Here is a 12,757-nt window from a genome sequence, read left to right as displayed (position 1 = left end):
GGTAATGAATACGGTAGTCGGATTGATGGATGATGGTCGCATTCAATGTTCGAGTTGGTCTGCATCTTCAGAACACACGCAGCAGTCATGTTATGTTGCCAGCTGTACAAGGACCAAATGGAATAGATATATCGAGACACGCAGGGCTTGTACGCAGCCTGATATAGTCGTCCAAGTATGCTGTTCCGTCGTCATCTGTATCCAGCTACCTACATGTATCTCTGGCCCGTCTAGCGACCTCGACCTGTGCGAGGGAGCGGCCCGGACGAGATGGTGCGCCGATTTCCGTCCTGGTCACGGCTGGGATCATCCCCATTAGGATAAAATCGCGGCTAGGGGAGCGCCCCATTGGCTCTTCTCTCGCTAAATTCATGCCCCAGGTGCTGCTGAACGGCGCCACCATCGTCCGCCCACTTCCAAGGCGAGCAAGGTTGCCTGTAATCGATCTGCTGCAGATGCAGCCACCAGCTGGAGCCAATCAGTCATCGAGCGAAGCGAATCTCCAAGCCCGTGGTGACACCTTCAACCAATAGGCAATAGGGCGCGCCAGGCGTGTAAGATAGATTTAACCAGGGTAACCTAGAGGAGAAGACTCGATATGGATATCGACATGGACCAAGATATCTATCCTATTATATAGATAATGAGATCGGTGGTTTGACAGACTAGCAACCAGAGGGTTCGTGTTCCTTTCCTACGCAAGTCTCTCCTGTCAAAGGACATAAGACTACACCCGGTCATATCCCAAGACCTGGCTTCTATTGGGGCGATACGAGATGTTCTGTGAGTTAGTACAGCAACGTTTGGCATCATGGAGAGCACGCATGGTTCTCTAACTAAACACTTAATAGTAATGTATTCGGTGACTCGTAAGCCATTTCTTATCTAGGGAACAGTAGGCTATCTAAACTTCCCATTCATCGGCGGCCATCAGCTAGGACGGTTTAGTTTCTCAACCGTCCTTTCGAATAAAGATTGTGCAAAATTGAAAGGGTACAGCAGAGGGCAGGCCAAACTGATTGAATCTTTGACTGGCTGTGGACGGAACCAGTGATGGGAAGAAAGCAGGCAAGTACGAGGCATTTGTCACATTCTGGATTGGGATGAACAAGATCATCAACTCGTCTAAATTCACCAACGTGTCGTTTCTGGCCTCATACGACCTGTCAATCGATGTCGTTTTCACGCAGAGCGTACCGTCGCTGTACGTGGCCGGGTGGAGAATTTCTCATTCATCAACCGGCCACCTTTCGACTGCACAGCGGCCGCTGAGCATAACCTTGATCGGAATGGTGGGATTAACGTCTCACTAAGCATAGCGATATATTTACTGGAAAAAATCAACCTGTGAGAACGATGGCTCACAATGCCAACAAGCTTCTGAACTGCGTACTAGGTAACCCACGAAATTTGGCACTCAAAAAACGACCTTATACTGCTAGGAGTATGCTGACCCTGATGTATAAGAGCATCCCGGGCTGGTTAGCGTCCTGCTACTGGATCGATATTTCTGCTATAATTCGGACGTTTGTAATATTTAATCTTTCGGGAGAAGGTGTACAAGCACCAAGCTAACAGATGTCGTCGTTGGCCATCGCATACCCAGCGAGTAATGGCGCAAGACGTCTTGCAAGTCTTGCGGAAACAATCAATTGGGGAGCAAATCAATGAGCACCAAATTTCCAGCCGAGCTCCTTGGCTAGAAGCGAGGCATCCCTGGGAATAGTGGCAATATTAGCAGTGTTACCCCCCTGGTTTTCAATACCTACTTTCCAACGCTGAACCGCACAATTCGATCATCGAGGAACCAAACGAGAATGGGAATTAAGGTGCTTCGCGACGGGGGCTGCGTCGCTTAACTTTTGGCCTGTGTATACAGAGGGAGCAGCTTTTAAGGCCTTGGGCGACTGAACAGCTAGTTAGTGGGAAAGAAGAACTGTTTCCCAACAACGGCCAGGTATCCATAGTATGGCACTGTGATGACACGAAAGTCCGGATCCTGAAGGAAGAAGAAGGCCTCCGTGACTGAGTACAATATATGCGTTAGTGCAGACCACAAGTGAAACAAGTTGTGTTTGATAGGCCGACGGTTGAGCAGCCGTCGGGTGTAAGAAATGGTCCTTGCCCTTTGTGCCACCACCACACAGCATCACCATCGCGATCTGCTCCGACTGCAACGCCAGACCGCAACGCCAGACCGACCGCAACTGACGAGGTAGTTGTATTGGGCGACGGCATCGTAGCTAGCCTTAAGCCTACATGTTCATGTACTCTAGGCTCAGTGGTCCTCTTTTCAAATTGCGTACCAATAGGGTGGCGCAGGGCCCATTGGATTCTGTAGGAAGAGGAAGCGGTTTAACCCCCACCTCGCCCCGAGCCAGCTCGCCAGCCACGTTCATCCGATGTCCACTACGGTAGCGAGGTAGGTAGTACACATTGTCCCCGTCCGTATCTAAAACCACGTGCTGCGATATACTTTGCCAAGAAGACATATGCTGTACATATACAGTAGGTACTATAGTACGTTTGTTGTGCATTGAGCAGGTCTTGTCGCCACCACACGTGCTGGATAGCTAGGGGGCTGGTTTCGGGCGTCGAACAATCCTACCCACACACGCTGCTTGGTGCGCAGAGACGATGGCACCGTTTAGGTCGATGATACGTGTACACTGACTCCTGTGCAAGATGTTGAAGGTCTTTAGATACCTACTCAGCTGGTCACAGATTGTCTATACGTATTAACTGTACCAGAGGAGGTGGAGGAAGAGAAAGAGGAAGAGGCTGGGCAAGTTCGTACTAAATTTGCAAGTGTCTAACCTAACTAGGTACAGGTAGAGATTACCTACAGCTTAATTAAGTAAGCAAACGCACTGCACAGTAAAGAAGCAATGAAGCAAGACCATACCTACCTGTAGATTCATATAGGTGATACCGGTACTACCCTTCTCCTTACCTGTAGTGTGAGTACCTGTAGGCACTGTAAATCAGAGTCTGATCAGAGTCTGATCGGAGGTCGGTAACTGCCAGCCATCCGTCCATGTCTCAGATATTTTGACTGATAGGGACGTGGACAGGTCCATGCGAGAATAGGTACTACAAGGGAGATACCTATCTACATTGGGTAGGTACAGCAGTCGTACGATATTCGACACTCAATGTTGCATACACCACCTCGGTACTCATTCAAAGTAATACGGTAGGTAGACTAATAGCGCAGGCGACCTCGCTACCACCCGAGTGCGTGGTTGGCATCTGGATTAATAAATTGGTAGACGCAACTTGAGCCAACCGCCAACCACGCCCGATGGCCTGAATATTGATAATTCCCAATTGTACGGAAATGTGCGTGTTTGATTGATACTGTCTCCCGGCCTCTCTTTTCTTCTTTCTCTTCCCCTCTTATCACAGGGAAAAGGGTAGGTAGGTTACCACGGCTGTGGATGCGACAGGGTCTTGCGCAATACCAGGCCCCCCTTGTTGAAGCGCCCAAGAAACAACGGCGTAGTGTAGTCTAGGGAGTTAGTATAGACTCCTTCTTTGATCTTTGGTCTTTTCCTTTCCTCTTTTATTAGACATACAGCTGGGCCTCGGGTTTCCTACATATGTCTTAGATATTTGGGATGCCAGGGTGAAAGAAGCCAGCTCTCTTTCTTTTAGTATACCTACTGCCCCGAGTAGATTACCAATGGTATCTTTAGTTGTCTATTAGAACCCCACGAGTCGACGTCCTTATAACTTATCACATAGCCATACCCTGAGGTCTATCAAACACCCGACGGCTACGTAGCTAGACACCTTGATACCGGATGTTCTACGATTTACAGCCCCGGTATAAGTATTTGCGTTGTAAGATCACCCCGATTCAAATTTGAACCAAGGGACTCTGCGAGACGGAGAGAAGTGGGAAGGTCAATCAGCCATCGGCGGCTTGCACCACTATAGTGAGCCAGCGCCTGAGGTTTTGACTAGGCAGTAAGAACAAGAATGTCGGAGCAGAATTCGTGGGTAAGTTCGACTGCAACCTCGCTAATGCCATCGTCATCGTTCTCGACAACTAGCACGGCCCCATATGGCAGACCCCTGCTTCAAGCTCGTCGACGCGCACCTTCGGGATCGGATGAATATATGTTGCCCACAGCAATGTTTACGGCGTTTGTAGGAGGCGTTGGCAACGATGGAGGGGTTGATAGCGACAGCACGAGTGCCCATAACCAAGAATGGGATAATTCGGTGCATGAGCGTGGTCGAAACACTAGCGCTGCCGCCTCGGCTCGCTCCATCCCCGTCAGCGCACCACCAAACCGTAATAACAGCAATTATAACGACTTCCAGTACCGTCAAAGGAAACAACAAAAGCCGGCAGTGACTTCGTTAGAGGGAACTGACGGCACTGGTGGCGGCACATTCTATAACTTGGTCGAAGACAGTGCCGATGATGACGTTGATGGTAGCGAGGACAGTGATAACACGATCGACGAGAACCGGGGGGCTGCTCGGAACGTGTTTGAGGGACGACGGCCATATCGCCAATCACAGGCACTTCCCCTCCACTCTTGGTTGATTCAAGGCCTCCTGCCCGACGGCGACAACGACGGGAGTCTTGAATCTGCCATTCGTGGTAGGAGTTCAGGTAGGTCCCCTCGTACAGTCTCTACCTCAGTCTCTACGTTCCTCGAAGCACAACCCCACCACCTATCAGGTGTACATACATACCTAAGTACCTACGTAGTACTGAACCTTGAACCTCAACCTCTTGAAATTCCTAAAGCCAGCCACTAAAGTACTGCTTTAGTTAGCAGTGGTAGCGCCCTTCGTACCCACCAGAACCAAGCCAATACGACCTACCGGTACACCAACACCTATAATCAGCATCAGCACCAGCACCAGCGTCAGCGTCAGTGTCAGCGCCAACCTGTCAGTAACGGCCCTGGTCACAGTCAAGGTCACGGTCGCGGTAACCACGCACCCCAACAACCACTACATGCACGCCCAAATCGTCCCTATCCCGATCCGCCGCATCCTCCTCGCGCCGCCTCGTCGTTAGCCATCTACAATACAAATCCATCGCCGCCGTGCTCACCCACCACCGCCACCACCGCCGATACTACGTCGCCATCCTCTTCCTCCCACTCCTCACCATCCTCGTCGCAAACTTGGAAGGCATCAAGGGCTTCGAGGACATCGCCGCCCAAGGCACCGCCTAGGGTCTCCTCTCTCCTGCCTCCGCCCCGCAGCACCACGGCCACTACCCGCACTAGCCCTCGGCTACCCCTGTCCATCTTCACCGTAACAACCCCTATTACAGCGAGACCAGAACAGCCGTCCGCTTCGACGTCCACGTCCATTTCCATTTCCAATTTCAATTCCACACTTGATCCCGCGTCAACGACGCAAACACGCATTACAACGTCGCCGTCGTCCAATGTCGAGAACGAGCCTCCGACACATGCTCAATTCGCGTCTTCGTTTCTCGATCCTTTGAACAAGAAGACCCCAGACATCGCCTCGGTCTTGGCATCTGGCACCGGCCCTGACTTTGGCTCATTTGTTCCTGGCTCAGGCTCAGGCCTAGGATCAGCATCTGGCGCTGGTCCCGGTCCGGACCCTGGCTCCCATACTCGACGACCGTCTCGTTCGCGCGCGAGCAGCTTTGGCACCGCTAGTGACAGTCTGCGTAACCTCAATCGGTGGTCCTCTTCGACAACATCGAGTCGCCTGTCCACTTGGGACTACCACCACTACCAACAACAACAGGTCCAGCAGCAGAAGCCCATCGCCGTCGCTCATCGCATGAGCATCGACCCTGTTGGAGTCTCGTCACAGCATCCTGAGACTACCCGAGCCCAGGGTTCTCTCCCACCGAACCAATACTCCTCGCCGCGCAAGCTTGTTAAACGAAGGCCATCCCAGGGAACGAGCGCTTCACCCGGGACTCGGGCCCGTACATATACTGCTTCTGTCTCTGTCTCCGCATCCAGCTTTGCCTCAGGTCCAGTCGCGGGAAGTCGTACGAGCCCGATTACTGGACGGGACCCTTCGCCGCCACCCCCAAACCTGCCTCCCATCATTTCCCTACCACCTCTCGATACTAGTCCTGAGGGTAACTTCCATCTCGGCTCACCGCGCACTATGAGTCGCGCTAGTCCCCGCCTCAATCCTCCGAATTCTGTCTTCGCTAACCAACCTAGTAATGCTGAATCTCAGAATTCCTTTTGGGGCGACCTTTCGAATCCAATAAGGACAACCTCCCCCGCCATGCGCTCAAATACAAGCCTTCTCCCTCCTGCGTCTGTCCTGCGTGATCGCGATGTTGCGCCTGAGAGAAAAGGTCACTCAAGGAGTCGTTCCGCAGCGAAAGGTGGGAGTGGTGATTCAACAAAACCTAAGGATCGTAGCAACAGCAAGCCTTCACAGAAAGCTATGCTTTCTAAGGCTCTCAGTAAGGCAAATGCTGCCGTTCAGCTCGATAACGCACAGAACTATGGCGCTGCGAGGGAGGCGTATCTGGAAGCTTGTGAATTATTGCAACAAGTGTTGACTAGGACGAATGGCGATGACGACAGAAAGAAGCTAGACGCCATTGTAAGTTCACTTAAGGGATGACCAAGCAAAATATGACTAAGCCGGTGTGGAATATACTAATCGGACGTCTCGCAGCGAGTTACGTATACAAGCCGTATAGAAGAACTAGACGCCTTGGTCCCCGTTAATCTGCATGGAGATAAGGCGTTGCCAGCAAGACCAGATAGTTTTGACTACCATGGGGTTCAAATGGAGTTGGCGAGAGTTGACAACCAGTCCGACCCAGCAACAATCACTAGGTCACGCAGGGTCGACCGAGCTGGATCACCACCATCTCAAGTTTCGTCCCAAGCCATGCATCGACCTTCGGAATCGATAACGTACCGTGACTTTTCGAGGAATGCCGACTTCAACCAAGGTTCTCGGCAGTCCTCCTTTTCCAGATCTCCAATGCGCCGCAATTTTGAAAGAGAGGCCTCGATAGTACCGCGCTCGTCCGATGACAACTTTCTGCCTGCTCCACTATCACCTCGTAGACCTGCCTCCCCTCCAAGAATACCTAGTCCTGAACCTATTGTACGCATGGATTTCTCGTTAAAGCCAGACCGATACGCTTCTAGTACTGAATTGCGATCACATAGACGGAACCTCAGCCACGAATCGGCATCGTGGCTGGATCCTATCGATGAATCAGGAGGCTCCACAACTTCTTCGGTGCATTCCAGGTCATCTTCGAGGATTATAAGGAAGCATATACGTCAGCCTAGTGGTGATACCGAGGCTGAGTTTGACGCCGCATTAGATGCCGCTGTGGAAGCTGCCTATGATGACGGATTCGAACCCATGGAAGCGTCTATCGTGACGTATGATGAAGTAGATGATAGGATAACATCCTCCATGCGGAGAATGGAAGTAGCCAAGGAACGGGCCCGAGAGACGGAGCGAGAGGTTGCAATAGAAATGGCTCAAGAACACGAGCGACAGAGACAGATGTCACTCAGTCAACAAGCACAAATATACGGCGGTGATTTTTTTGACGCTAACGACTCCGATGAGGAAGAAGAACGCATGCTCGAAGAAATGACTAGGGAATATGCTATGGATGATTTCACTCGCCAGTCTCGCTATCACTCGAGTGTTCCTAGAGAATCTGATTCCAGTGGCTTTACATCGAGAACTTGGCATAGCTCAATGGCCTCAAACCCCCCAACCGGCACAACGACGCTCTCTGTGGTCAGTGAGGTGGCGTCATCAGGCAATCTGCTAAAGACATCTTCACCACCGCCCATGCCTCCCCCCACTCATTCTTTACCTCAGCTGCCCAACAACCGGCCGTCCTCAACTACAGGTGTGCGAAATCGGCGGCTTTCGGGGCAGAATGCAAAGCAGCTCAAAATCGAGACGTCAAAACTTGGCTCGCCACCTACTGTGCCACCACCAGCCATGACCCCTTCCTCGGCTGAGCAGTCTCAGCCCACGAGTAATTACATCGCTCAGCAGAGACAGGCTCTTTCTGCAAACTCGGCTCGTGTCGGCCCCTCTTCCATGCGCATACCATCGCCACCGATTAGGGGTATTGGCCCTGGTGACACAGCGGGCCCTGCGAGTCCCACGGGCGGTTACGACGATGAGGTCCGAACTGGTTCGCCATCATCTACAGTGCCTAGCATGCGAAAGAACTTCTCTTCTTCCAGCTTAAAATCTTTGAAGTCTAGACAAATGTCATTGCCATATCTTGATGATGCAGATCCGCTTCCTATGACTCCGTTAAGCCAACAGGTCTCCAACTCATCAGTCACTCGGTTGCCGACAGTGCCCGCGCTTCCAACACCGATTGCAACAACATTTTCGGAGAAGATAGTGGGGGGCGTTGGTGGACTCCATCTGTTCGATTCTGATTTCCATTCTCCGATATCACAGTCACCGAACTCGACACATCACCTTCAACAACAAAGCCAGGATATTCCTCTCCCACTTGAACCATGCCCATCTGAACCAATGTTCCGACCCTTCTGGTTAATGCGCGCGCTTTATCAGACATTGGCTCATCCACGAGGTGGCTATATAAGCAATCGACTCTTCGTTCCCCAAGACGCATGGAAGGTGAAAGGCGTTAAGCTGCGAAATGTTGAAGACAAGATTTCTCAATGTGATCTGCTCACTGCAGCGTTATTAACGCTCGCGCGAGTCGATAGTAATGACGCAGACGCTATGCTAGACGAGATGCAGGTGTTTGAAAATCTGCTGGAGACGGTTCAAGTTACTCTCTCGCGAAGACTGGGCACTGAAGTTGGTACCCAGGGTATGGTTACCTTCAAAGATGAGAGAGAGACCGAAGCCCCACCAGTGCCGAGAAATAACAGCATTAGTGGGAAGGGTGCGTTCAGTTGGCGCCGATTGAGGAGCAAAGGCTCTGCTGTCAACCTGGCCAGCACATATGGTGTCAAAGCCAATGCTAGTGGAAGTAATGCGAGCGGCGTTCCTGGCATCCCAGAAAGAGACGCGATGAGCCCGGGCGGAACCATGTCGAGCTTGCCGATGGTCGCCCATCCTAGCAGTAGGCCTGCTAAGAGGGATGTAGCATCAGTCAAGTTCGATGGACCCAACGCAAACTACATGGCGTCTCTGGCGCGGTTGTTTGATGCTGCACAAACAGTCGGTAAGTGTCGATTCCCCTTGAGGAGAACCACATCGCTAAATATACTGACCTGACATGCATATAGATCAAATCGCGCGTCAGGTTGATGATCCCGGATTACGCCACGCTGACAAAACGCAGGTTGGGCTTGAGCTGTGCACCAGACATGCTGCCGAATTTTTCGGATTCTACATATGTCGCTTTGTCCTAGCTGACCTGGGAATGCTTCTTGACAAGTTCGTCAAGAGGGGTAGTGAGTGGGTTCTCGCTTGAAAAAGGGGAGAAACGAATGATCTTTACCTTGGCCGGCCTATACCTACGATTCGCGTATACATACATACTAACCACATATAACAACTCGAACCGAGCAACCTTTTTGCCATATCCTATGGATTGAGCGACGAGAGAGCTATTTAGTCATTGCATAAACGAGGAGATTATTCAACCATTATAATGTTGTTTCACATATTCTGTATCACCCAAACGGAGTGACGGATACCATGGGTTAGCGATTTTTCACATGATATGATACCATGACTTCGGATGAATTATAATGTCCAATTAGCTGCCTAACCTTATCAGGGGATGAGAGAGAGGAGAGCTTCGCGGGCTCCTTGGTGAAGGATTGTGAGAGGAGGCGACTGTATATAGTTGTACGCACTAGCCGTAACTCTTCCGAAGTGAATAGACGTGATATATAGATTGTAGTGAAACATAGTGACAGTGGTCTAAATGAATTATATTTTATCTTGGATTTTACAACTTCTCGCACAGTCTTCCAGCTTCTGTGAGCCCCGCTATTGAAGGTGTTGAATGGATTGCACGACTGTACTTTGGGCTGTAGTCGTGTGCCGTCTTTGCGCCAGTTATTGATCTCTTCAATACTATGGCATGATTACAGCCTTGCAGTGTAACGACAACGAGTTCAAATGCGACGTCGGATTTGCTAGTTTATTTCTGTACGATGCAACTAGCCGCAGAGCTTCATTTCATTCCTCTATCTTAGTACGCGGGTTTCACTTTTGGTCTTGTTTCCAAACATCACGCCGTGGCAACCTCGAGGAGAGTCTTAAGGAACTGTTCTGGATCATGCGCGAAACGGCCGAGGAATAACCCATCAGCTCCATCCTTGAGCTTCGGGAACAGGCCGGGTCCCGCGCTCCCACCATACAAGATGCGTGTTGATCCCGCAGTACGGCGCCGCACGCACTCGAGCTCCCGGATGGCCTTCGCAATAGATACTACGTACGACGCACTTGCAGGGACCGCCGCGCCGATAGCCCAGACGGGCTCGTAAGCTAGCACGACGTCCGTCGTGGGCGGGACGGCGCTTAGCACCGCTTCGATCTGGGCACGGATCTCAGGAAGGGCTGCCTTTGTGTCTAAAACCTTATCATCTTCAGATATAGATTCCGATGATGCAAAGGAGACGGGCGGCTTCGTCCGCTCGCCCACGCAGACGAGAGGAATGATGCCGTTGCGCGCGGCCGCGGCGGCCTTCTTGGCTGTGATGTCATCCGTCTCGCCGAAAAATCGGCGACGCTCAGCGTGCCCTAATTCCAAGATCCTACACCCGACCTCGGCTAATACAGCGGGGGATACCTCGCCCGTGAAGGCGCCGGCGTCCTCGTGGAAAGCGTCCTGAGCACCTGCGAGGATAGGCACCGGGCAGGTGTTGCTTTCATGTCGGAGCAGGGAGATGACAGACACGAGAGAGACATGGTCCGGGATTACAAATATGTCTATGTTTTGCAAGGAAGCGAGGGTGTCTGGGGGCTGGTCTGCGAGGAGCTTGAGAAGCGTCGAGATGTATGTTGTCGTTTTTGCGAACGAGAAGTACATCTTCGTGGAGACGCCGACTAGGCGGCGCGGGGATGATGAGGACATTGGTCAGTGTGTCACCTGTTGTTGGCTTGGCCTTAGAGAGGCTATAGTTTTGGGGAAGAGTGTGGCTATTCACTTGAGCGAAGGAGCGCTTTGACGAAGGGCTTGGGGGTCGCGGGAGAAGCGGCTGGAATGTAGTATCGTGACTTGTGTCATGGAACTATTTTATCTGAGGTGGACCACAGTTATAGAATTGGTACCTTCAGTGACGCCTCTTCCTTCTCTCGCCGAAGGACATTGTGTGTCTGGATACCCAAGCCGAGAATCAGGTCCCGTTACCTTCTCGGAGAAGGGTTCCCCCTCACTGGCTCGGAATACGAGTTGTGGACCACTCTAGTGACTCTTCCTGTACTTGTCGGTAGCTCTTCTCTATTATCGTCATTACGATGACTGGCTACGAGTCTATTCTTAGAAATATAGATTAAGGGTCATCCGTCACTGACGGCCCTATCGGTGTGAACAGTATCTACTGATGAAGACTGCGGTTCTATACCCTGTGGCTTATAGTTACGAGTATTATCAATGTGATTATGTGCATTTGAAGTTGCGCTCGAAAAGAAGGAAAGAAAAAAAAAAAAAAAAACCGAAAAAAAAAACCAACACATTGTATCAGTATTAAATGGCCCCAAAGCTATCTATGCGCAAAATTTCAGCCATCATTAACCGCCAGAAGCATGCTTCTTTAATACATTTGCCATGTTCGACATATTATAGCTTCTTTTCCAGCTCGTTAATCGCTTCCACTTTCGCCGCACTCGCACTCGATGTGTCGAAGACATAGCTCAACCATTCTTTCGCCAATCGACGTGCTAATTCAAGCCCAATGACACGCTCACCCATGCACAACACCTGGGCATTATTGCTGAGTACAGCGCGCTCCACTGAGAAGCTATCGTGCGCTGTAACGGCGCGGACGCCCTTGACCTTGTTGGCACTGATGGCGACGCCGAGACCAGTGCCACATATCAGGAGGGCACGATCTACTTTCCCGTCGGCCACCAACTGCGCGGCCGCAGCAGCGCGGTGTGGATATGCCGTTTTGTCGTCGGCCTCGAAACTACCGACGTCTGTTACAGATTCGACTCGCGGGTCGTTCTCGAAGTCAGCCTTGATCTTGTTTTTGTAGCCAACACCCGCATCCTGGGAAAAAGGAAAGTGTCACATTAGCTCTCGATATCCTTTCGCTGAAGGCTTCCTGCATCGTATAAGTAAAGCCAAAGATCCATAGTTAACGTACATCCGCAGCAACGGCGATTTTCCACCTGGGAGAGGCCATTATGCCTAGATTGAGAGGACAAGAGGAACTGGAACTAGGAAATCGGAGGCTGCGTGTAGAAGCTCCGTACAAGTCGACTGTGGTTTAGTGAGGCACGAGAGGTAGTTAAGAAGCCACACGAGAAAACAAGCAACCTAGACAAAGTTGAGCGTAGCGGTAGACAAATCGCTATTGGTGAGAGACGATGACTTGCTCGTTATTATCTCACAGAGAAAGGGTATAAGTCGAACCGATCAACACCAGCGCAGCCTTTACTTCACCATCTCGGAACCCAGGCTCCCAGGAGGATATATCATTTTATTCCAGGAAAACCGACATCCGTTTTCGGGCGCTATCATTCGATCATAGTAACTCCAAGACTGTGCTCGGCTCGAAATGTAACGAAGGGGGCCACGCATTTACCGGCTGGGCTGCATTTTGAGCTGTCACCGAGTAAC

At 51.2% G+C, this 12,757-nt stretch overlaps 3 protein-coding genes across 3 annotated transcripts; 1 reads left to right on the top strand and 2 right to left on the bottom strand.

Annotated features, from left to right (window-relative positions):
* Window positions 1-6,420: 6,420 nt before the first annotated feature.
* On the top strand, window positions 6,421-9,433 carry F5B22DRAFT_639532 (uncharacterized protein; the record flags this gene model as incomplete). The annotated part of the gene is made up of 3 exons (XM_047977730.1): window positions 6,421-6,582; window positions 6,658-9,181; window positions 9,246-9,433. The coding sequence occupies 3 exons, from the start codon at window positions 6,421-6,423 to the stop codon at window positions 9,431-9,433; spliced, it is 2,874 nt and encodes a 957-aa protein (XP_047826256.1).
* A 223-nt stretch (window positions 9,434-9,656) lies between these two features.
* Window positions 9,657-11,457, bottom strand: F5B22DRAFT_486424 (triosephosphate isomerase). The gene has a single exon (XM_047972293.1). It carries the CDS (start codon window positions 11,045-11,047, stop codon window positions 10,202-10,204), a length of 846 nt encoding a protein of 281 aa, XP_047826255.1. The 5' UTR covers window positions 11,048-11,457; the 3' UTR covers window positions 9,657-10,201.
* Window positions 11,400-12,753, bottom strand: F5B22DRAFT_486217 (ribose-5-phosphate isomerase B). Its single transcript, XM_047972291.1, has 2 exons — window positions 12,282-12,753; window positions 11,400-12,184 (listed from the first exon to the last, which is right to left on the bottom strand). Exons 1-2 carry the CDS (start codon window positions 12,318-12,320, stop codon window positions 11,753-11,755), a joined length of 471 nt encoding a protein of 156 aa, XP_047826254.1. The 5' UTR covers window positions 12,321-12,753; the 3' UTR covers window positions 11,400-11,752.
* Between the last annotated feature and the right edge of the window lie 4 nt (window positions 12,754-12,757).

Source organism: Xylaria bambusicola (genome assembly GCF_022495145.1).
Source record: "Xylaria bambusicola strain CBS 139988 unplaced genomic scaffold F5B22scaffold_64, whole genome shotgun sequence".
NCBI classification, from domain to species: domain Eukaryota; kingdom Fungi; phylum Ascomycota; class Sordariomycetes; order Xylariales; family Xylariaceae; genus Xylaria; species Xylaria bambusicola.
The sequence above is the reverse complement of the archived record's forward strand: the minus strand, read 5'-3'. Positions and strand labels throughout refer to the sequence as shown.

Bases quoted from the DNA above. Each gene is read 5' to 3' on its own strand.
- F5B22DRAFT_486424 (XM_047972293.1), bottom strand. From the start codon at position 11,047: ATGTCCTCATCATCCCCGCGCCGCCTAGTCGGCGTCTCCACGAAGATG.
- F5B22DRAFT_486217 (XM_047972291.1), bottom strand. From the start codon at position 12,320: ATGGCCTCTCCCAGGTGGAAAATCGCCGTTGCTGCGGAT. The intron at 12,185-12,281 runs GTACGTTAACTA...CCTTTTTCCCAG, and splicing joins AAATCGCCGTTGCTGCGGAT to GATGCGGGTGTTGGCTACAA.